Source organism: Melospiza georgiana, chromosome 9 (assembly GCF_028018845.1).
Source record: "Melospiza georgiana isolate bMelGeo1 chromosome 9, bMelGeo1.pri, whole genome shotgun sequence".
In the NCBI taxonomy this organism is placed as follows: domain Eukaryota; kingdom Metazoa; phylum Chordata; class Aves; order Passeriformes; family Passerellidae; genus Melospiza; species Melospiza georgiana.
The window spans coordinates 2497155-2520858 of record NC_080438.1 but is presented as its reverse complement, the minus strand read 5'-3'; the positions used below and the strand labels follow the sequence as shown (position 1 = coordinate 2520858).

The 23704-nt window shown below is 43.0% G+C and overlaps 1 protein-coding gene across 12 annotated transcripts in view; it reads left to right on the top strand.

The window, feature by feature from the left end:
* The window catches only part of PRRC2C (proline rich coiled-coil 2C), a 68268-nt gene that overhangs the window by 26785 nt on the left and 17779 nt on the right, over positions 1 to 23704 (top strand). For 8 of the 12 annotated variants that reach the window (XM_058030622.1, XM_058030621.1, XM_058030615.1 and 5 more), the window contains exons 6-23: positions 350 to 522; positions 870 to 949; positions 1557 to 1690; positions 1772 to 1859; positions 2111 to 2252; positions 3208 to 3282; positions 3995 to 4610; positions 5413 to 5582; positions 6623 to 6869; positions 7902 to 8115; positions 8719 to 11085; positions 11722 to 11930; positions 12524 to 12678; positions 13225 to 13558; positions 13924 to 14009; positions 14899 to 15087; positions 17434 to 17685; positions 22273 to 22362. In XM_058030622.1, coding sequence (XP_057886605.1) covers positions 350 to 522; positions 870 to 949; positions 1557 to 1690; positions 1772 to 1859; positions 2111 to 2252; positions 3208 to 3282; positions 3995 to 4610; positions 5413 to 5582; positions 6623 to 6869; positions 7902 to 8115; positions 8719 to 11085; positions 11722 to 11930; positions 12524 to 12678; positions 13225 to 13558; positions 13924 to 14009; positions 14899 to 15087; positions 17434 to 17685; positions 22273 to 22362 — 5621 coding nt within the window. The remainder of the gene's footprint in view (positions 1 to 349; positions 523 to 869; positions 950 to 1556; positions 1691 to 1771; positions 1860 to 2110; positions 2253 to 3207; positions 3283 to 3994; positions 4611 to 5412; positions 5583 to 6622; positions 6870 to 7901; positions 8116 to 8718; positions 11086 to 11721; positions 11931 to 12523; positions 12679 to 13224; positions 13559 to 13923; positions 14010 to 14898; positions 15088 to 17433; positions 17686 to 22272; positions 22363 to 23704) is intronic. The other 4 variants (XM_058030624.1, XM_058030623.1, XM_058030614.1 and 1 more) reach the window with 3 other exon arrangements.

Genomic DNA, 23704 nt, shown 5'->3' with positions numbered 1-23704 from the left:
TCCTTCCAAAATTGCACTGTGTTTTGGAAGGTAGAATGAGACAGCTGGAGCAATCCATAAATTTAGCCCTGACCCTTGAGGAGCACAGCTGGACCTAGGGCTGAGGAGGATCAGGAGCAGCTTCTGTTGATTCTGGAGTGGCCAGTGCTTGTTGCAGTAGCAAGATAGGAACATGCATCTGCTGTGTCACCCAGGGCTGCGTGGGAACAACGTGTTCCTCACCATCCCTGGCTGGAAATCTGCAATTTCAAGTCTATTTCTGGCTTTTTGTGTGCTGATTCTGTCCATGCAGATGCTACTGATTGGAGGGAGGGGGGTAATAAGAACAACTCTCCTGCTTCTCCAACAGATCAAGATGCTAAGGGACAAGAAGATGGCAGTGCTGCATCAGCAGAGCAGAATGATGGCCAGAAGGCAGGAGACAAGAGGGATGTGAGGTTGCCCCAGGTCCCTCAGCCCAAGCTGAATGGCCAGCAGCAGCCTCCCATCTCATCCCAGTACAGAGCAATGATGCCTCCTTATGTGAGTGATGGTTGCATGAATCCTTTTTAAGCAGCAGGGATTGGTTTTTGGCTGGTGGGATTTTCTTGGGCCCCTTTCTGTCCCCTCCATGGAATTCTTATCAGTTCTGCTGGAAGGGCAGGACTGAAACCCAGCACAGGATGTGGCTCATGGAGTTTGAACTTGTCAGGGGTTGATTAACACTTCCAATCACTTCCCCTTGGGGACTTGATGTCACCCACTTGAGATATTAAGCAGACTTGAGTGGAGAGTTTCACTTTATTTCCATTACTTCTTTTGATGGTCTCAGTGTATTTAATGCAGTAATACTTTTTAATGAGTGGCTCCTGTTTTTAATCCCTTTTTAGATGTTTAATCAGTATCCCAGAATGGCATATCCTCCCTCCATGCAAGGTCCAACAAGATTTCCTAATTCTGAGCCTAGCAGGTAAGAAACCTAAAAATGGTTGTGGTTTTTGTCTGGGTATGAACTCTGTGACTTAATTTTAAAAAGGAATCATTTGCACTGAGTATCTCAATGGTGATTATACCCTTTATAAGAACTGACACTGATCATCCTCCCAGTTTTTGCTTGTGTGGAGCAATGTCATGTGGTGTCTGGAGTTTGAAAGCTCCACTGGAAAACTTGAGGCAATTCTGCATATTACAGGGATTTTGATTGTGAAGAGCAGGAGTCACTTGCAGGAACATCTTTGAAACTTAAAGCAGTATTTTGCCCATAAAAAGATTTTTCCATTGTTACAGTAAGAGTAGTCAACTCCTGGTTGTCAACTTTGATGCTTTCCAATACAAGTTGAGCTCTAATGCACTATAAAACTAATTTTCCACTTTTCTGTGTATTTTTCCATAGTGTAGGGTAGCTGTGCACATGGAACAGTAATTATTTGAATTCTGCTGGACACCCGGTGCATGAGAGTTCACTGTGCTTGAAACAACAGTGCTGTATATTTCAAATAATGATCCTACAAGTTGACCTTTTCTCTGTCACTTGTGGATAAGTAGTGACAGTGGCTTTTGTTTCTCTCATTTTTTAGAGGCCCAAGGGGAAGGGGCCCACCCTCATGGTGCTCAGAACCCATTGAACGCCCATCCATCCTCAGTGCTAGTGAGCTCAAAGAGCTGGATAAATTTGATAATCTGGATGCTGAGGCTGATGAAGGCTGGGCAGGTAAGAACATCAGCTTAATGGTCTGTTATTTGTGTGCTGAATGTTTCTGAAAGGTTAATTGAACATTTGTTTATGCATCAGGTGCTCAGAGTGAAGTGGATTACACTGAGCAGTTGAATTTCAGTGATGATGATGAGCAAGGAAGCAGTCAGAAGGAGAAGGAAAGCGGGTGAGTTGGTGCTGCCAATTAGATGGGAAATGTCACTTAACTAGATTTTGGAGAGATTAATGAAATGAGTGCAAGTACTCATTCCAGTAGCACTAATTCCAGTAATTTAATACTGTATTCAACTGCCTGCAGACTCCAGCCAGCTGGGTGTGGAGTAGAAATTACCCTGACTAAGAAATGCTGAGGCTAGGAGATAAATCACCAAATACCTGTGTGGAGTATGCATCCTGTTTTTATTTCTTTGCACATAGTGATGAACAAACACCATCAAAAGATTCCCAGAGTCCTGATGGCCAGAAGGAAACTGAAGAACAGACAAATGCCAAGTCTACCACCCAGGTTTCCACAGCAGCAGCCAAAGGGTCTTACAGCAAAAGCTCTCAGCTTGATCAGGTTTGTGTGCTCCTCTCTTCAGCTCCTGTGACAGCAGCCTTGTCAGGAGAGCTCCGACTCAGGTGTCTTTCCAGACTGTCAGGTCAATTAAGGTTATGAACATGAGGGAAGGCATTAGCTGCTGAAAGCATTATCTGAGCCCTGCTAACTGATCAGGTGCTGCTCAGACAACTTAGCTGCCTCTGGTTGCAGCACAAAAATAGCCTGGCTTTATGCAGTGTGTCCTGCCCCACAGCCCTGAGGGGGCAGAGCTCTTCAGCAGGCACTGGGGCTCAGCTGACAGGCTCCATACTCTTGTGTGTCCATCCCTGCAACTGGATGAAGCCATTCTGCTGTTCATCAGGTTTGCCAGTGGATAAATAGCCCACAGATTTTTCATGGGTGTGGGGATTTCTTTTAGTAACACAGTCCACTTTGTGCAGTGCAGCTTAGCTGTAATGTGAATTCACTTCTCACATCAGTGGATTTTATACAGACCATGTAGAATTCATCAACTCAGCCATTTTTTGTTTCCTCTAGTAGAGGAATATTGCCATCCACCTCAATTTATGCCTGCTACAGTGCTATTTCCCCCCCTCCCCTCCCCCAGGAAAAGCTACTGTTGGTTTTGAAAATTTCCCAGAAGTGTTTTCTCTTGACACCAGTAATAATGAAGATGGGAAGTCTGAGAGTAGTTTTACTTGCACTTTCTCTCTGTATTAAAGATCACACTGTTCTTGAAGGTTTGATGCTACATTGAATCTAAGGAAAAATGGTGCAGAAACATAAATTGTTCAGCTCTCAGTACATAAAAGTGAAAGTGTTTTTGCCCTTGTTTCACTGTAGATTTGTGTTGAATGCAGATGCCTTGTTAGATGGAGTATCTTAATGCAGGAGAAAAGAGTAAATCTAAAATGTTTCAGCTTAGCTGTGGTTAGGAGCTTGCTTAATCTTGGTACTGTGTTTGATCCTACAGGATCGAGGTCCACCACAGCCTTCTATACATGAAAGAGGTGGCCCTGCTCTTCCTCCAAAATCTATTCTACCACCGGTAAGAAGCATTAGAATTGTCCTCATTTCCTTAAGTTCTTTAGTCTGTGGTGGAGAGATTTAGACTAAGAAAAGTAAAAATATGCTTCACATAATGATAAAGCTTCCCTTTAACAAGTAAAATGATTGTAGTGCCTGGGGCTGGTAGGAATGGGACCCCAGCACAGCCACGCTGCAGTTGTGTAAGGCTGCCCCATCTTGTGTGTAAGTGCCATGTGAAATGCACAAGAATTTCAGGAGCTTTCAGTTACCCAGCCACACTTGGGAACTGGAGAGGACAGGAGCATGGGGAACAGTGCTGGAGGGATGGCTGCCAACACAGATGAGGAGATGGAGTCCCAAATGAAATGTGAACTAAAATCTCTCTTATCCTGAGCTACCTTGAAATTCCTTGGCTCCTTGAGGGACTTCTGCCTGAGATTTAGAGCAGCCTCTAACCAAATCTGAAATATGTTTGTTATCTTTGCTGGCACTTTGCCTTGATGGTGATGGGGAGGAGAGCAGACATGAGCTCAAGTCCTTCTCTGCCTCTCCTTTCTGAGCTCAGGTAGTGAGAATCTGAACCAGATCAGGAAAGTGGGGGCTGGTTTTTCTTCCAGGTATTGCTTTTTAAAGATGCAAATAACACAAGTGTTGACAAATAGTTCAAATGTAGTATTTCAGCTGGCTGCTTATGCAACACGTGTACAACCTGACTGATTCTCTTCCTGCAGCACCCTCCTCCCCCTGACCGGCAGATGGGAAGGCAAGGACCCTTTCCCCCTAAACCAGTGCCAGATGAAGATGAAATTTGGAAGCAGAGGAGGAGGCAGCAGTCAGAGATCTCAGCTGCAGTGGAGCGAGCCCGAAAGCGGCGAGAGGAGGAGGAGAGGAGAATGGAGGAGCAGCGAAAAGCGGCTTGTGCTGAGAAACTCAAACGGTTAAACGAGAAATTCGGCTGCGTGACAAAACCCTCCCGGGAAGACCCTCTGAAAGAGAGAGAGAGGGAGAGAGAGAGAGAAAGGGAAAGGGAGAGGGAAAGGGAGAGAGAGAGGGAACGGGAGAGGGAAAAGGAGAGGGAGCGAGAAAAAGAGAAGGAGAAGGAAAAGGAGAAAGAGAGGGAAAAGGAGAAGGAAAAGGAAAAAGAAGAAAAAGAAAAACTGGAGAAGGCAAAAGAACAAGAAGTGGAGAAAGAGAAAGAAAAAGAGGTGGAGAAAGAAGAGAAGGAGAATGAAAAAGAAAAAGAAGAGGAGAAACCAGCACATGAGGTTCCTGAGCCTGTAGAACCTGTGGCAACACCTGTAGTAGAAAAACAAGAAAGTGAAACCAAGAATAACAAGGAAGAAAAAGGTATGCTTGCACACAAGTAGGAGTTGTCCTCTTAAAGCTGAGTCACAGAGCATAGCTGTTGTCTAGAAGTCTCATTTGCATACCTAATTAACCTAGTGCATCTAGACCAATTATTTTCCTGGTGCATTACAGCTGATAACTGTCCTTTGAGCTAAGCCTGTTTGCCCAGCTCATCAAAAGATTAGGGCAAAAAATGGCTTCTGTGATTTAGGCTGGACTTTGAGGAATACAGAAAGAAAAGCAGGCTTTCTTCTTTTCTTAAAGAAGGGTCAGCCACCCATGTTGTTTAAAAAGCAGTGCAAATTATTTCAGCTATTCTGTTCTTTCAGCAAGCCTAGAGAAGTAGACACAAAGGGCACCTATTTAAATGTGATGCCTTTTTTGTATTGAAACTTGAATGCCATGAGAAAACTGTTAGACTGTGCTTGGTAAGGTTATATAAATTTAAGTGGATAAAATTGATTGTAAAACCAAACCTTACTTAATGAAAAAAAGTTGATCCAAATGCAATATGGTGTCATTGATACAGCACTTCTTAAATCACATAATTGCTGCAACCTGAATGCCAGTGGTTGATTTCCCAATATATCTAAGTTTAAAAAAGACAGAGGTGTATTAACAGCAGTTCTTCTGTTTTGAGGGGTTGTCCTTGACTTTTTGTGCCTTTACTGGTTTTGGTAACTGTCAAGTTAGAGAAATCAGGCATTTTAGAACATTCCTTAGCTGATATTCTGGTATATTTGTCAGTTTTGAGATTGACTGTTGTCTCACACAGGTGGGGGTTTTGTTGGTTTTTTTTCAGAAGATCAAGCAGTCTTCACTCGCCAAGACAGCGGTCGCAATGAGAAGGAGCTTTCACAGGTGACTCATGAGAGTGAGCCAGACTCAGGATCCCAACCTCGTCCTGCTGTTTCCTCAGGCTATTCTAAACAGTTCCAGAAGTCATTACCACCAAGATTTCAGAGGCAGCAGGTAACAAAGCAGTTCATTAAAAGGAGGCTCTTTTAAAAAAAATGCTGTGTTCTGCTTCATTCTGAAGAAGAAGGTGACCAAAGGAGGTTCAGAAATCCTGGATTTTTGCTTCTCAGCTTCTAGAAAATCATATTGGCAGGACTTGATCTGCCTGAAACACTTTTTGTAACTTGTAAGGTCTGTAAGTGAGCAGAAGGCTGGAGAAGCTTTGAAACTGGCCCACACTGGCATTGCCCTGGGCTTCTGTGGAACCTGAAGTCTGATGCTTGATTATTTCTGCAGCTTATCCTAAAAGGGTGTGACACTCACATTTAACTTGTGTCCTGTGGTCTGAGGAGCACTTTGCATTAATGACATGCACAAGGTATAGGTTGTTCTGTCTCTCAGCTGCACACCAATTAAGCTGTAGCTATTGTAAGTTGTCTAGTCTGGTTTTCTCCCTTTTCTCCTACATCATCCTGATGCATGTTCACAATTAACTTTCAGAATACTTGCTGTCCTGGAGATAATTGTACTTGTTGTTCCCAAGGCTTATTAGAGCTGTGCTCAAGTCTTCATCTTATCAAAAAGTCCTGTAATGTTATTGTAGCCTCCTCAAGCTAGGTTTCATAAGCTCTCAGAGGCCTGTAACACACCCAAGATAGCTCAGCTGCTTTTGGAGGCATAAAAATCAGCAGGATGGCTTCTGTTGCAGTGTTGGAAATAAAAAAGTTTAATAAAAGGCAAAATAACAAACAGAGAAAAACTAAGCTAAGTGTAGGAGATCTTTGCTCTTAGTAAAACACCTCACAAAAGTGACTAGAAAAAGAAGTGAACAAAGAAACTAGTCAATTGCCTAAGCAAGACTTTTTGGTTTCTGTCCAATTAACTATCCTTAAGTTTGAGGTAAAACCCTTTAGGCCTATGAAATATCTTTTTCACCTAACCAAAAAGAAAAACTTCCAAGCTTCTTTCCTTTTTAAGAAGATGAAGAATAGTTTTGTCACTCCATCAACAAGAAGCGCACTCCTATAGTGTAACGCTGATTTTTTCATCTGCAGGAGCAAATGAAACAGCAGCAGTGGCAGCAGCAGCAGCAAGGTGTCCTTCCTCAGTCTGCTCCCTCCCAGCCTTCCAGTGGCCCTGTGCCACCCCCCCAGCACAGACCCCTCTACCAGCCCATGCAGCCCCATCCCCAGCACTTGGCTTCCATGGGCTTCGACCCCCGCTGGCTCATGATGCAATCCTACATGGACCCACGCATGATGTCAGGGAGACCTGCCATGGATATGCCTCCCATTCATCCAGGTAAGCCTGGGAATGTTTTTTTGCTGTTGAACTTATTTATTTGATTTTGAGCTAGAAGTCTTTCCTTGACCACGATTTGTTTAGTGAATGAGTGGGTTTTTAAGAAGAAATCTACATTATTTTATTGTTTGAGACAAAATGGATTGTAGTCATATGTGACTAAAATTGTAGTCTTATGAGAATGTATACCTTTGACTATAAAGTAAAATCCCAGCTGTTACACTGCAGGCATGTGAGCGACACTTCATGTAATTAAAAATGTCATCATAAACCTTTCTTTGTTACAGACAAAGCTGGCAAGAGTTAGGTTGAACTGAGAAAAAGTGTATTTACCATTTGTGTTTCATTACCTCTTAACACTTAGCACTACATTGCTTCCTAAAAAATCCCATGAAGCTTTGCCATTTTTACATTACATATTAACAGCTCCAGTGTCTTAATAAATTTGTGGTTTCAGGCTCTTGACCCTAAAAAGTCCTTTTTAATTTGTGGAATGGCCATCTGATTTGCAGTTGGGAAAGCTGTTGGGCATAAATAATAGAAGTCTGTCATGTAATGTAATGAAGATACCTGCCCAACTTAAGAGCAAGGGAAAGGGTATCCTTAGTGAATGAATGGAGGAAATGGCAGGCTAAGCAGAGATAGTGAAAACTACAAAATCTCTTTGAAATGGTGCAAAGGAAAAAGCTGGAAATAATAGAGTATAAAAAACTGCCTGTGTGTACACTCATCTTGAATTTTGCCATTCAGATGTTACCACACAGTCTTCATCCATGAGTTTATGGGTCCACAGGCTTGGTTCTTCCCATTACAGTGAAAGCAGACAGCTTTTTCCTTTTGCTGGGACATGGGATACAAGTGCTGAGTGTGATTTAGTCAGTCTGAGGTTGGCTGGCAGGGAATAGAGGGAAGAAGATGGAAGGGGAGAGAACAGCATTCCTTAGTACCTCCTGACAGACTTTGTTTGTATTGAGGTCGGTTTCTTTGCTAGTGTTAAATGTGTTTCAATTGTTGAACTTGACTCTGGCACAGGAATTATGCCTCCCAAGCCACTGATGAGAAGAGAGCAGCTGGAGGGCTCAGCAGCTGGCTCAGATTCCTTTGAGCACATGGCTCGCTCTGCCAGGGAGCACAGCGTGCCGCTGTCAGAGCCACGCATGATGTGGGGCTCAGAGCCCTACCCCCACGCAGAATCCCAGCAATCCACTTCTCCTCCCAAGGTCTTAGAAGAGCCTGATGATTTGAGGTAAGGCTTGTGCCATTCTCCCAAGTCACACAGGGTGTAAAATGCAGTTTTGACTGACTGGGTTGTAGCTTCACACCAAACTTGAAAGGAGGAGGTGTGACTTGGGGGTGCAGAGTACTTGGTGCTGTTGTACAAAACAGAAGAAGACCCTGCTCTGTGGCAGAGTCTAGAAAGACATTTTAGTCCTTGTTTAGACTAGATGAATGGTGATTGGCAGAATATTTTGAATTTGCAGATCTGTAGAACATTCCTACAGTGTTCTCCTCCATTTTTGCTCAGGTCTCCCCATTTTAGAGAACTTTTGTCCAATGTGTATTTGTTTCAGAAGTGGTGTGTTAAGTCCAAGTGGTTTAAAGCAAAAATCCCTTTTGGCCTTTGATCCATGATGAATGGTCAGGATTTTCCTCTGCTTCTTAGAAGTATTCAGAAATTCCTTTTATTATGCTGCCATATGTATAATAGTTGCTAGCTCCATTAAAAATTATTTCCTGTTACTTCCTAGAGCCGACATGGATCCTTAATAGAAAATCATTTGATTTGAGTAATTATGTATTAATAAATTTTTCCCCCACATGCTAATACTCTTAATTGCTTTCTGCTTAGGTCTGAAGCACACTTGGAGCAGGAACGAATTGCTGTCCCTGCCAGTGCTTATCCTGTAGAACACAACCAGCTGGACTCTCATCCAAAGACAGAATTTTTCAGAGAAACAGGAGAGGTAGAGATACAGAAGTTCCCAAGCAGGCCTTTGGAAGATGTACAACCTCTCCAAGCTGACACACCTAACACAGCAGTTAATTTTGAAGGAGTGAGTGAGAAGGTTACACGTAGTTCTCCAGAAGAATTGGTGCCTATGGGGGAAAGTCACTCTTCATTAAAGAGAAGCATTTCTCATGGTTCAAGCCACTCTCTAAAATCAGAAGACCAGAGGAGTGAAACAGCAGCAAATATCCCTAAGTTAACTAACAGACCTATTGAGACAAAGGAGACAATTGAGAGACTTGAGATTAAACCGAAAAAAGAAATTTTGATCACTAATAGAACATCAGAAGGACCAAAACCTGAGAAAACTTTCAAGCCTAAGTCTGAAACAAGATGGGGTCCTAGGCCAGGTTATGGCAGGCGAGATGAAGGTGGTGACAGACCAGTGAGAAGATCAGGTCCTATTAAGAAACCTGTGCTTAGGGACATGAAGGAAGAGCGTGAGCAGAGAGAAGAGCGCGAGCAGAGAAAGGAGAAGGAAGGAGAAAAGACAGCTAGTGAAAAACCAGGCAAGCCTGAAAAAAGTGACAAAAAGGAATCACCTCAAGTGCCACTGTCTCAGGCTGAGCCCGAGAGATCCTCCTCCAGCAGCGCTCCTCTGGCTAAGAAAATAACCCAGGATGCTGCCCCAGCACCAGCAAGCCAGGAGAGCAGTCAGCCCGAGGCTGCAGCCAAAGCTGTGGTGCAGCCCCCTGCAGTCCCTGCAGTCCAGCAGCAGCTCCCAGCTGCCCAGCCAGCCACTGCCCAGCTGCCCCCAGCCCTGCCACAGCCCCCGGCCACCCCAGCAGCCACTCAGCCCCCGCCCCACACACAGCCCCCCGCGCCCCCCAGCAAGGAGGACAAACAGGCTGAGAAGGTGGTGAGCAAGGAGGTGGTGGAGAAACCACGCCTGGAAACCAGGCCAGTGAAAAGAGAGCCTGGCTTACCACCTAGGACATACTGGAAGGAGGCCAGGGATAGGGACTGGTTCCCAGAGCAGGGATACAGAGGCAGAGGTCGGGGCGAGTATTATTCTAGGGGCCGTAGCTACAGGGGTTCTTATGGAGGACGTGGTCGGGGCAGTAGAGGCCATAACAGAGAGTACCCACACTACAGAGATCCTAAGCCTAGATCAGAGCATGTGCCTTCAGGGCCTGTTAGGCAAAGAGAAGAGAGTGAAACTCGTAGTGAGAGTTCTGACTTTGAAGTGATCCCGAAGCGGCGGCGCCAGCACGGCTCGGAGACAGATTCTGACAGCGAGGTGCACGAGAGCGCCAGTGACACCCTGCTCTCAGACAAAGACAGCATCATCAAGGGCAAGCACCCGAAAAGAGAAGAAAGAGCTGATGGCAAGAAGCCTCCAAAGCCCCTGTCATTCAAACCTGAGAATAATATCAGAGTAGACAACAGATCCCTAGAAAAAACATACATCAGAGATTATGAGAACAAGCCCAAACCAGGATTTCTTCCTAAAGGAGAGCCTTCCAGACGAGGCAGAGGGGGAATGTACAGGCGTGGTGGCAGGGATCCCGGGGGACGTCCTCCACGTCCCTCCACTATAAGGAGACCGGCCTACAGGGACAATCAGTGGAACCCCAGGCAGACAGAGATCATTAAACCAGAAGATGGAGAGCCTCCAAGAAGAAATGAGCATTATGGTCCTATACCAATTGATAAAAGACCTCCAAAGTTTGAGAGGAAGTTTGATCCAAACAGAGAGAGGCCACGAAGACAGAGGCCTGCCCGGCCTCCAAGGCAGGACAAGCCACCGCGCTTCAGGCGCCTCAAGGAGAGAGAGGCTGCATCCAAGATCAGTGAGGTGGTGACCAGCACCACAACGAGTGCCACAGTGAATAATGCAGTTAGTGAGCCCTCCAACCCTGCTCTGGATGTGTCAGGAAGTAAGACACCAGACTTGTCCAACCAGAATTCTTCAGACCAGGCAAATGAAGAGTGGGAAACAGCCTCGGAAAGCAGCGACTTCAATGAGAGACGGGAAAGGGATGAGAAGAAAACAGCAGATGCAGCAGCACAGGTTGCTGCAAAGGCAGGAGAGAATGCTGGAGCTCCAAAAAGGGAAATAGCCAAGAGAAGCTTCTCTAGCCAGAGGCCTGGGATAGACCGCCAGAACCGCCGTGGCAACAACGGGCCAGCGAAGCCAGGGAGGAACTTCTCAGGGCCCCGGAGCGAAAGGCGCAGTGGTCCTCCCCCCAGAAGTGGAAAACGAGGGTCAGTACCCAGCCTCTGTGAGGATGCACATGGGGTGATGGCCATCTGTCATCCTCTTGTGCTTTGAAACCATAAGCAGCTAGTTTAGATCTGTAGAGCTGTAGAAAAGACACTGATACATGCACCCATGTCTCTCTACTTTCTATTTTTTCTGTTCATGTACAGACATCTGGAACCTGAAGCTGAGAGTGAAGTGTTCTTGTATGCACAATGCTAAAAAAAGCCCAATTTTTAAAAATTGCATTGCTGTTTCTGAGTTGAGCTATGTTTCTTGAGATTTGGGTGCAAGTAGAAATGTTCATGTGAGCAGTTTTGCAGTTAACACATAAATTGCTGCATTGCATTTTAGATCAATCAGCTAACATGGACAAGCAGATTGAGAGATGCTTACCCTTTAGACTAAACTTTATTTTTCCATATGCCTAATTTGATGGAAAATTTAGCCGGGCATTTGATATTTCCCCAAAACAGCTTTTGTTGTTGAGTTTCTCATTAGGAGCTGAAAGTAAAAAGTCTGGACCCTGCTAAGAAGTCAGTAGACACATACAGCCCTACAGTGGGATCTGAATTAAATTGCTGACTCCCTCCTGAGCATCCTCTGTGGCTTAATTTTCAAATGTTTTTTTTCTAACACAGGCCATTTGAAGAGCAGGCAGCACCTGTGCCTGGTGTTGATCCTGCCAATGGCACCTCTGTACATCAGGAGGATGCAGGTGTCACTGCTGCAGGACAGAAGACAGCCAAGGATGCAAGTGGCAAAAAGAGAGAAGAACCAAAGGCTGGTCCAAAGAAGCCTAAGGAAAAAGTGGATGCCTTGTCTCAGTTTGATCTTAACAATTATGCAAGTATGTATTGCTAATATCCTAATAATTTTTGATAGTTCTGCTAGTTTTGTTGCATATAGAGCTAGATGTTTGAAATTTTTAAGAAAAGGGGATTTTTTTAAAACACCAGAATAATTGTGCACTTGGGCATGGATATCTTTGTGATACCTGATAATTTATGTGCCTCTAAAAGATGGCAAACCTAATTGTGTGTTACAGGTAGATGAGAACAATTTTGTATAATCATAACCTTTCATTCCTACCATTCTCCATCACATCCCCATAATTTAGTTAATTTTCAAAAGTAATGGCAGTGGTTATCACTGCTAGGCTTAGACTTGGTATCAGGGAGAACTGTTCATTATTTATTACTGTGTTTCAGTAATTTCCTGGAGAATTTGGTACAGGAAGCTCCAGTTTTAAAATTCTTAAATATGAACTCCTTGCCTTTGAGCTCAGCAGCAAAGCACTTGGCAAGCAGAAGCTTGCCATTGATCAGGGCCCCCATCTGTGTCTGTGGGGAAGTAACTTCCACTCCAAAGCCAATTTTGGCTTGGTGCATTGCACCTGAAGCTGTTGAAACAGCAGCATCTATACCTTTCCTTTTCCTATAGGTGTTGTGATCATTGATGATCACCCTGAAGTGACAGTAGTTGAAGACTCCCAATCTAACTTGAATGATGATGGTTTCACAGAAGTGGTGTCTAAGAAGCAGCAAAAACGTTTGCAAGATGAAGAGCGCAGAAAGAAGGAAGAACAAACAGTGCAGGTACAAGACCAGCATTTATAGTGGGGAAAAAGCTGCTTGCAGTACTGGGATTGTCAGGGGTGCAGAAACTTCCTTCCAAAAAAGCTCTATTTTCTCCCTCTAAATAAATAAACAACTCCCTCTAAATAAATAAGCAACTACTTATAGTAGTTATATTGAAAGTTGTTCCTATTTAGTGAATAAAATTAATTTTTATTTTGTCACCTTGGGATTCTGTAGTTCTCAATTGGGCACTGTCAGGCAGGTGGAATTGGCAAACTGATAAAAACACCATTTTTCATACTGTGATAAAGATTTACCCTATTGCTTGTATATCAATATATACAAGCAATAGGGTAAATCTTTATACGAGCAATATATACAATATATATTGCTTGTATGATTCCAAGAAGAAAATGGATGAGAAATCATTGCTCTTGTGGTTAAATACCCCCCCCAAAAAATTAGATTTCCTGTAAGGCTGGGTTGATCAGTTTGCTTTTTGCATTTTGCACTCTGCAATTGCTATTATCACCTGCAAGAATAAAACTGGCTTCTCCTCTACAGGTTTGGACCAAGAAAGGATCCAGCGAAAAAGGCCGAGGTCAGAATTCCAAGCTGCCCCCCAGATTTGCCAAAAAGCAGCAGCAGGCAGCAGCTGCAGCTGCCCAGCAGGCTCAGGGTCAAGGGCAGGCTCAGCCTCCCTGCCCAGCCCAGTCCCCAGCCCAGCCCCAGGCTCCTGTTCCAGCACAAAGCCAGGCTGCAGCAGGGACAGCCGGCACAGACTACAGCGTGTCAGGCAAGGTCCTGCAGAACACCCAGCCTCACAACGGCCTGGGAGCTGAGTTATGGGACAACAAAGTGCCTCCTACAGCAGTTCTGAATGACATCTCCAAAAAATGTAAGTGCTGGCTTTTGGATTTGAGGTGGGGGAAGCAGCATACCCAAGTGCAGCAGAGTAACCTCCAAAAAGAGGGGTTTGCAGTAGAGTGTTAGTCAGTATTTTGTTATTGTGTTTTTCACTCAAAAGAAATGAGCAACTCTCAAAAGAAATGAACAACAGACCCTTGAGGAGTCTGTTTTGTCCGACTTGGTCATTGTTCCAGACATGTTAATTGCCCCACTTGAAAGCCACTGAATAAGTTAATTAAAGCTTATTTACTCAACACATCTGTAATTTACTTCTCAGTCAGTCAATACATTGATTTGAATACCTCTGGCAATACTGAGGGGTTTTTTAATTCTCTTTCTTTTCTTAATTGCCAGTGGGACCCATTAGCCCACCTCAGCCACCTTCAGTCAGTGCCTGGAACAAGCCTCTGACATCTTTTGGTTCAGCTCCATCTCCAGAGGTAAGAGTGAGGGGAAGAAGAGAAGCTGTGTGTGAATTTACCCAGATTACATCTCATTGGGGTTGGGTACAGATTATCCATTTATCCAGGAGTGCAGCTACTTAAACTAATGTGTAAAATTCCATGAAGTCAGGAGATAGTACAGAAGCATGGGATATAGGCTGGTGGTTTTATAGTTGCACCAGGGAAAAGCTGTTCTGATAATAACTCAGCCATTCACAGATTCTATTGATAGCTGTTATTCATTGCATTTCCAAAGGAAAAATATTGCCCTGTTTGTGTAGGGATCAGTAATGTAGACAGAAACAGGATGTCTCCAGGGAACTAAAGGGGTTTTGTGTTCCTTAAATTGGAGATTAAAAAAGTCAGTGCTTTATGACAATATTATCTGTGGATATTCCCATGGAAGTTGCATAGCCTTAAATTTTACATTTTAAGTGCTGTGGTTTTACTTTCCTGGTAATTCTTTGGTCTTAATTGTTTTAAACAGCAAGAATGTTGAGACAGCTGTTGTGGGAGACCATGTGAACTGCACAAGAGATCTGGAAATACTTTATATTTCTTACCATTTCTCTTGAATTGAGCATTAAATTTTGAACTTCCCAGAGAATGTTGTGAACCTGAATTGCACTTGTTCCTCTTGATCTTGGTGATGTTTACATGTTTCTTCTCTGCTTTTTTCTTGAGCTCCTTTAACAATAGACACTTGAGGAAGAGGAAGTGTAGGTTCAGATATTGTTTATTCTTGCAAATCTGTTGCAGTGCAAAAGATAAAAGTACCCTTCTAGTGGTTTTCAGCTGAGCATGTTTTGTGTTGTTTTCTGATTCATTGTCATAGCACTGACACTGAAATATTTCAGAATGGCTTAAATGTTTGCTTTTTACCCAGGGGACAAAACCTGGGCAAGAAGGTGGAGTGGATCTTGGTATAGAAACCATTCAGTTTGGAGCCCCAGCTTCCAGTGGCAGTGACAATGAAGTTGGTCCTGTGCTGTCTGAGAAGTCCACTGACAAATTACCAGAACCCAAAGAGCAGAGACAGAAACAGCCTCGGGCTGGACCCATCAAAGCACAAAAGGTAAAATGTCATAATTGCAGTGCAAAGGTCAATCAAAAGAGGGTTACAAATAGCAGAATGGAATACACTGAGTTAGGACTAGACCCATAAAAATTATATCCCTTTTTATATTTCCTAATACAATCAACAAGGTGGTTCTTGCAGAGAGGATGTGCAAGGTAATTAAACTGCATTTCAGCCCAGCAGAGGCTGCACATTGATTCTGTGTTGGGAGCAAGGGATGGGAGCATGGATTTGTGCTAGCTTTGTTGGAAAGCTGTGGATGTGCTGCAGTGCTCTGGTTTTGTTTGTAGTTTGAATTTCCTGTTTTTTCTTGAGCTTGCCTCACTCAGGCCTTGAGAGCTGTTTGGAAGCAGCATTGCAGTGCTGCCCTGGCTGTGTCTGCAGATGTAGTGGTTCTTCCTGCCCCCTAAAGTGATGAGTGGTGCCCTGCTTAGTTTTGTAGCCAGGTTATAACTGATCAGTACATGAAATTGCAGAAGAAGTGTTCTGAAGAAAGGGAGGAATGTTAGGGACATTAGTTGGAGGTCTCCAGTTCAAATGGATGAACTGGAGACTTCAGATGTCTGAATAATTAAACTTTTTCCAACTAATACTAAATAGTTAATCAAACTTATATCAGCTTAAAAATGAGTGTGTTGCCTTCCAGAGATTTTCTGTTTCCACCTCCAGTGCACACTAATCTGTGCATCACTAGCACTCAGCACCAGCTTCTGATTCTCAGAAAGAGAAGGTTATAGCAGATAAACTTGTCTGGTGACTTAGAGCATCAGCTATTCCAGTCCCTCTAGATGGCTGAGATTTGGCAGCAGTCCTGATGTAATTAAAGGCCTTTTGTCTTTCTGGAAGAGTGGGTGTTTCTTTGTGTTGGTTGTTTAGGTTTTGGTTGTTGGTTGGGTTTCTCCCCCCCTCCAAAAAAAAGCTGAAATCTGGAAGTTCAGCCACAGAATGAATTTAACTTCTGCTGTAGGAGATACTGAGTGGATTTGTTGCAGTTCCTGACTTTCACTGCAGAATATAAAACTTGTTCAGCAGAGAAATATGCACTGATTTAAGCTGCTGGTGTGCAGTAACCCATGTCTCAGATACACTGCAGCATGCCTGAAACTGCCCAGTAAAATCACTTAACTCCAAAGTTAAGTACATATAGAGACAGTCTACTTGACACTGTGTAGAAAGTTCCTTTTTTTCTGCTTGTTTAGAGCTCTCAAGACTTCTGCAGTTTTTATTGAGAGACTTGGGTGACTAAATAGTAAATGCATTGGAGGGTAATATTGTTTACACTCCTTTGAATGAGGCAGCTGTAAATCTTAACTGCCTTGATGACAAAAAATAAATCTCAAACAAACAATTCTTACACACCCACCCACCCTTGTGGTGATGCTGTTTGCTGTGAAGCCTCAATGCAAGCTTTTATTCAAGATTGGAGGTTGGTATTGTTGAATTAATATGGGCAATGTAAGAGGACCATACTTGAAACAAAGCAATTTTCCAAGGTGAAGTGTGGAAGTTTAAGTGACCTTAAAGTGTCTGGAGGAATTTCAGCCTCTACAAACTATTAGAGAAAAAATTATTTGGGGTATTTTAGAGAGTCTCCATCCACTCCTAAAATACCTGGTTTGTATTGAGAAAAACAATTACCAGCAGGTTCTGTCTTTCTGCTGTCAAAGCTTAAAGAATTGGATTTTCAGGACTGCCTTGCAGGGATTTTAGTGCTGCTCAGCAGTGAAGTGGACTGAGAGTCTGAGCCAGGAAGGACATGGCTGTTGTAACAGCAAAGCATTCAGGTTCCCTAATTCTGCTGTAGTTCAGCTGCACAGAAAGGAACTGCTGAATTGCAGCAGGGATCCAGCCATGGTGTCTGCAGTATAAGGCAACATTTGTCTGTAGGTGTTTTATTTTTTCTGGATCCCTTTTGTGATCAGTTTCCAGGAAAATTGCTGCCAACATCCATATGTCAAGATAATCTCAAATAATTGTGTTCTAGTTTCCTGGGGTCCCATAAAATCCTGAATCTCTGAAAATTACAATAACCTGTAGATATACAAAGTCATGGGGTTTTGTTTTTTTTTTTTTTTGTGCTTTTCTTGTAAGGACAATCCAACTGATATTTTTATTTTGTATTTTGCTTGAACTCTGCCACTTCACATAAAAAATTCATTGCTTGAAAACAATGGTTTAGATTCCTAATGTTCAAAATCAGTGGATTTATGACTTAGTCTCAGATTCTTTACCTGCTAGAAAAAGCTTTGTTCTGTTTAAACAATAACTTTTAGCATGTTAAAGTGTTTTTGTTGGATAGGACACAGAGAGGAAGGCATGACTGACAAGTTAACACTAACTTAGCTTCCAGACTTGAGCCCGGTAGAAAACAAAGAGTATAAACCTGGTCCTATTGGGAAAGAGCGTTCTTTAAAGAACAGGAAGGTGAAGGATGCCCAGCAGGGAGAGCCTGAGGGACAGGAGAAGCCATCTCCCACCTCTGTCAGAAGCCCAGAGCCTGTCACTGCAAAGGAAACCAAAGCAGCGAGCGAGCTGAGCACCGAGATAGGAACCATGATATCTGTGTCTGCTCCAGAGTTTGGGACAAGCACAAAGGTAAGAGAAATCCTGCCAGATGACTGAGCACTGGATGTAAAATGTGATTTCAGTGAGGTGGTTGACACTTGGGTGCCTGCTGGTGGTGCTTGGGCAGCAGAGCCCACTGAGTGGCTGATAGGAAACATTGGTGCTGCTTGAATCACAAAGTGCTGCAGAGATGTGCTGTCTTGTCCCTTGGAAATCTGTTCTGCTGAATGGCAAAACTCATTCCTGAGCACTGCTGGGGAGAGTGGCACTGGAGCCTGGTGTAGGCAGAGTCTGTAGACTCAGATCAATGTGATGAATGCAGGATGATTTCCAGCAGGGAAGTGAAGTCGTGCATGGTTGCTGGATGAGTGTATGGATGACCTCGAGCTGTGAATTAAGTGCTGTTCTGTGAAAAAAAGAAATCTCTAAACTAGCAATGTGCTAAAGCTTTAGATGAGGATTGTTCTGTGTCCCTAGATGGTCATGTGTATCCTCTTGGCTTGGATATTGTCTAGGTATTCCTTGCAGAACTTCACAATATTTAGGGCTCATCATAGCCCCCTGTCTTCTTTATAACTGCTCAGCAGTGAGATGGTGATCTGGTGTTGGGATTCATTGTTCTGCAGGTCAGTTCTTAGATGGGGCTGAAAAACATCCCCAGAGGCATCTCCTTTCTGCCTGTGTCTTGAGCAGGTACTCTGGTTGTCATCTCTCAAATGTTTGAGTAGCTACTGCTTAATAGTTACAGCTCCTTTGGTACAGGAAAAATTCTCCTTGCTGGTTTGAAAAGCAATTTTCTAAGCACAGACCCAGGTTGGTTGCCTGCTGTCTCAACCATCCTGATTTTAAGCAGAAATCTTCTGATACCATTTAGGAAAACTGATCCTCTTTAAGAGTTTCATTAATAGTTGAAGAATATGAAGTGTGCATCACCCCCAATTCATTTTTGTCACCCACAACTAGGGAAAGGACCCCAAAACAAGTTTTTTAGGCAGCTTTTTGCCATAAAAGATAGTGTCTCAATGAAGTGTTGCTACAGAGCAAGTGGTAGGATGCTTGTGTCCAACATGGAAGCTGCAGGCTTCAGAAAATTCAGTGCAGGGATTTCTCATCCTTCTGACATTTCCCATCTTGTAGGTAGGTGTGAGTGGTTTATGTTCATAGCAGAAATTGATAAAGTGTCCTTGTATGAGAATCAGAAGTGCAGAGCAGTAAAACCTTGCTCAGGTGCTTGGTGAGCCTGTTTGGATCCTGTGCTTCCCAAGGTCCCACAAACTCCTGTGGCCAGAGCTCAAGACAGGAGAAGAGGTTTCTTCTAGGCCACAAACAGAAAAGGAAACAGAGCTTTGATTACTGCAGCCTGAGTGTAGTTAATAGCTCTGTTAAAATCAGCAACAACATTTCCTCTCTACAATTGTATTTTTGAAGTATCAGTTTGTCAAAAGGGGAGTCTGGACTTTGTGCCAGTCTAGGTTTAGTTTAACTTGGGTTGCCAAGGTTCTTTGAGCTGCCACAGTACTAAAGCACTGAGGTTCTGTCTTCTGGAAGGTGAACCAGAGTGGGAAGAGGCTTTCCAGTTTGTGCTGCATATCAAAGTTCCCAATAATTTCTTAAATTGAGTGGTTGCTTAAAGAAGCCTTTAATAATAGGCCTAAATACTCCTGCCTTAACAGCACCAGGTTTGCTTTTAAATTCCTTTGTTAGGAATAGTTCCTGAGGCAATAGTAAGTTGTTTTTTCTAGGAAAGAAGTGAAAGTTAAACCAACAACCTGCAAATTTACTGGATAAGAAAACCTTCAGGAATAAACCTGCAATAAATATCCCTTCTTTTTTAAGAGGCTTTTTAAAGGGGTTCAAATACTGTTCCAGCCTTGGAGTTCTTGTACTGATGTACATTGCAATTGCTTTTTCTTGTCTTGGTACTCTTTCCATTGCTTGCTCCTGAGGGAAGAGGTGTTGACATCTTTAACCTGTTGTTTCAATGTCAAATGTTGAAGTTTTGGCAAACCTATATGTCTTTTCTTTTGATAATCTTAAACATTCCTCTCAGAGATTCCTGCTCAGCTTCCAGGAATGCACACTTGTGGTGTATTTGATTGAAATGTCTGTAAAAGCCAGCTGTCCTCCTTCAGAAGCTTTGCAAGAATACCCCATCCATTCCAAAACAAACATCTTGATAAGAGCATGTGCTTTTAATCATACAAGACTGCTTAGAAACTGTATAAATACAAATGAGCTCCTACAGTGAGATGTTTAAGTTTAGTACATAAGTATGATGCTCAGAAGCCATTGCAGCTGTTTCTCTTGGATTTTACAGTATTTTTGTAGTAAAGGCAGTCTGATGTGTAACTTTCTGAATTGGGTAAAACATCTTGGCCCTTGCCTTTCCCAGCCTTCCACTTGAACCTGTCAAATCCCAGGAAAATCAATACCTGGTTGTGGACACCAGTGAAGTATTTGTACAGGTAGCAACAGCTGTGCCTTACAGATCATGGCTAAAAGAACACACAGACTGATTTTCAGAAGGTTTTGAGTATCTTTCAAGCTTTAATTTGGGGGATTTATGTAAATCAGGAACCAACCAAATAGCTAATTCATCCCATAAAGTATCCTGATCTTTCACAGCAGAGTCAGCTCTGAGGTTTGCCTTGTGCTTTGTTCATCAGTCACTGGAGGTTTTGTGATCTCTCCTTTTTCAAGGAGGTAGTCACAAGAAGTCTGCCTGTTCTTTTTCTTCAGGTGCACACAATTTGTGGAGAACTCAAAAAACCACTTTTTTCTCTAGCTGCTTCTAGTTTATAATAATCAGTTGGTTTCTTGTACAGGAGAATCACTTGAACTGAATTGCAAAAGCTTATGGTGCTAAGCCACATCTAGCAGAATCCTGGACTTAATGTACCAGGAAATGAAGGATGGAGATTAATCTGCAGTTTATGGGGTGGTGTTCATGTGGTTAAAGCTCTGTCTTGTCTGCATGTTCAGCCTGTAAACCACCCTTGTGCTTCAGCATTGCACGTGCACTTGTAAGGGCAGCAGAGTTTGGGTTTAATTCTAGTGAAAAAGCTCTTTTTGTGCTGTGAGTTTGCAAGGTAAGAAAGTTAGCAGTAGTCTTGATCCATCTTCTTTCATTAGAAATTTCACTGCTCAAACCCTGAAAAAATTGCATCTAGACCTTGAAGGAAATTTAATAAAAACACTTCCTCTTAGGCAGTAATGCATTCTTTAAAAAACATGGAGCCATTTAATTACTTCATTAGAAGGCTTTTGTGATTACAGCAGCCTTGCATGCTTGCCTTGTTTTACTCAGATTAAATTTAAATTTGCCTGTTGGAATCCAGTGCAAATGTGCAACTTGCAGTTTGGTGGTTGGCATGGTGGGAAGCACCATATATCTTGTATTTCAGCAGTTTAACAAGTAAAGGAAGTAAATAAATGGAGAAAAGATTTCTCTGTTTTCTTCATAAATTATAGAAACAAATCACTGTGCACATTGTCCTCTCACCCTGTTATGGTTTAGCTTGTTCTGGTGTTTTACCAAAATGAGCTCATCTTTTTAAGGAGGATTCTTTGTCATTGGTCAGTTACTATCTCAGTGCTCTAATTGCTTTTTTAGAGGCACTGCCACAAGCCTGAGGAGTAAATTGAGTGTGCACTTTTTTAGTAGCTTATCATCCTACTGGTTGGATGCAATGAAACAAGCATTATATAGCTTGTGTCTTCAAAATCATTGTGGGTTGGCAAGTCCAGACACTCAGTAACAGTTCTGCTGCTGATTTGTCCTTCAGTTCTTTTGTGGTGTTTGGTTCTGTCAAGATGGTGGAGCCTTTCCTGGCCTTCAGGGATGTAAAACCTCAGACATTTCAACTTGTACAGCTGCAGGAGTCACTGCCTGCAGCCAGCACTGAAAGGACCTTGTTTGCTGAGCACATGAAGGGCCACTTAACTGTGACAAAGAAGCTTCAAGGAAAGTCTCTGAGCAGACTGGAAACCTCAGTCCTTTTCTTCCTTGAAGTCATTAAGCAGTGCAGAAATCAGAGGTAGCCTGCACCATCCAGAGAATCTGAGTCTTGTGATTTTCAGAGACAAAACTTACAGGAGAGAAAATTGATTTACAAATTGCAACCATCCCTTTGTGTTTTTTTTTTTTAATCTGGAGGGCCTTTCTTGTCATTCTAAGAAATTTCTGTATTTATTTGAAGCTACAGAAAGCTTTCAGCTAAGGTATTTTACTTTTTAAGCAGACTGAAAGGGCCTGCAGGTGGCTGAAGCACCTTGGGTGACATGATAATTGTCTGCACCACCACAGTCCAGTTTTACAGTGCCCAGGAGATACATTCTGTATGTTCTTGCCTTACAGACTGTATTTTGACTTTTCTCCAGATGTACATTGTGAGGTCGTGAGGCAAACTGTAATCTTCTGAAATCCTCCTGACCTCAGTAGCAATTCTGCAGCAAGGATTGCTAGACATGACTTGTAAAAAAAAAAAAAACCAGTGTGAAATTCTAATCTTCTGTTGCTTGCTGAACTCCTCCTGTAGAAAGGCTGCCATCTGTCCAAGAAATTGAAATGGAATTTAGGTAAGGGAGATATTTTAATGGAATTGTTTTTCTTCACAGGAGTCTGTAACAGACTACACTACACCTTCTTCTCATCCTAACACAGTGGCTACTAGCAGTACAAAAATGGAGGAGACTTTGGTGACGAACGTAAGTCCATTGCAGTGATCGTCTTGACTTTGAAGACAAGAAAATGAATTTTCACACTTCTTTTAAAGCACCAAATAGTGCCTTCAGTGAACAAGTCCACAGGGTTCCTTTCATGTGAACTAGCTGGGCTTTTTCCTGTAGTCTTACTCTGAAGGACATTTGGTTTGGTTAGTACCTGCTCTGGAATCCTTCAGGTGTTTTCTTGTCTTTTGAACAATCACAGTGAGCTAAAGAGCACAGAAAGTGGAGATGTTTGTAGGGACAATTCTAAAAAAAGCACAGATAGTCACAAGGAGGGAGGAGTGTGTTCTTGGCAGCAGTTGGCACTTGAGCCTGGTACCAGGAGCAAAAGCTCTGGAGGCTGAGTTTGAAGAAAGGCTCTCACAAACAAGGGAGTTTGGAGCTGTAGCCTGAAATCACAGCAAGTGCATGCAGAGGGAGCAGCTGAATGGTTGTGAGAGCAGACAGCAGGCTTCAGGTGTTCAGTTGCTGTGGAGATGAGATGTTTGCAGCCCTCAAAGCCAGTGCAGTGGTCCTGACTTGTGAGCGTGGCACAGTGATTGAGAGAACCAGCTGGGTTGTGACTTGTAGCAAAATCAAGTTTGTCTGGAGTGTGCTGGGGCATCAGGGAGCTTGGATCTTGTGATTCTTGTTGTTTGAGTAACAGAATTAGCTCAGGGTTGAGTCACTTGTTGATGGGGGAAGGTAGAATCATGCAGTAGGATCTCAGTTTTTTATGAAGATGTCTTGTGAATTCCATCTAAAAATGCTTTTCAGCTTACTGCAGCACCATTTTGAAGCAGTACTGATTGAACTTCTTACTCTTCTGCTGGCTTTCCTGGTAGTGTTGTGGTTTTTGACTTTGGTGGTTAGTGTGGAAGACTGAATTCTTTTGTGTTAATGAAGTCCAATCCTTGTGGATGTTAGAGTGGAATTTCTGACATGGGAATTAGGGGTTCCTGGCCACCAAGGATCTGTGCCATCCCCTGCTTCAAAGCTTCAGGATCTGTCTTGTGGATTAGCCTTACCTCATCCAGTGGAAGTCCATTAGCTAAGCTATGGATGGAGAGAGGAATAGTTAGGAGTAACAGACTGGACACTGCAGTGTTTTTGATTCATTTCCTTTAAAACTTCTAGGAAATCCATTGGAGTTTTCATAGGCAAAGACAGCAATAGCATTATGTCAGATTTATTTCCCCAAGTATCACATCTTTCATCTTGTGAAAGAGAAAATAACTGAAGTCAATTACTGGATGGCAAATCTGTTGTAGTTTGTTTCATGGTCCTGTGATTTTGCAGGTCTGTAAAAGCTTCCTCTTTTCAGAAACTGCATCTCAGAACT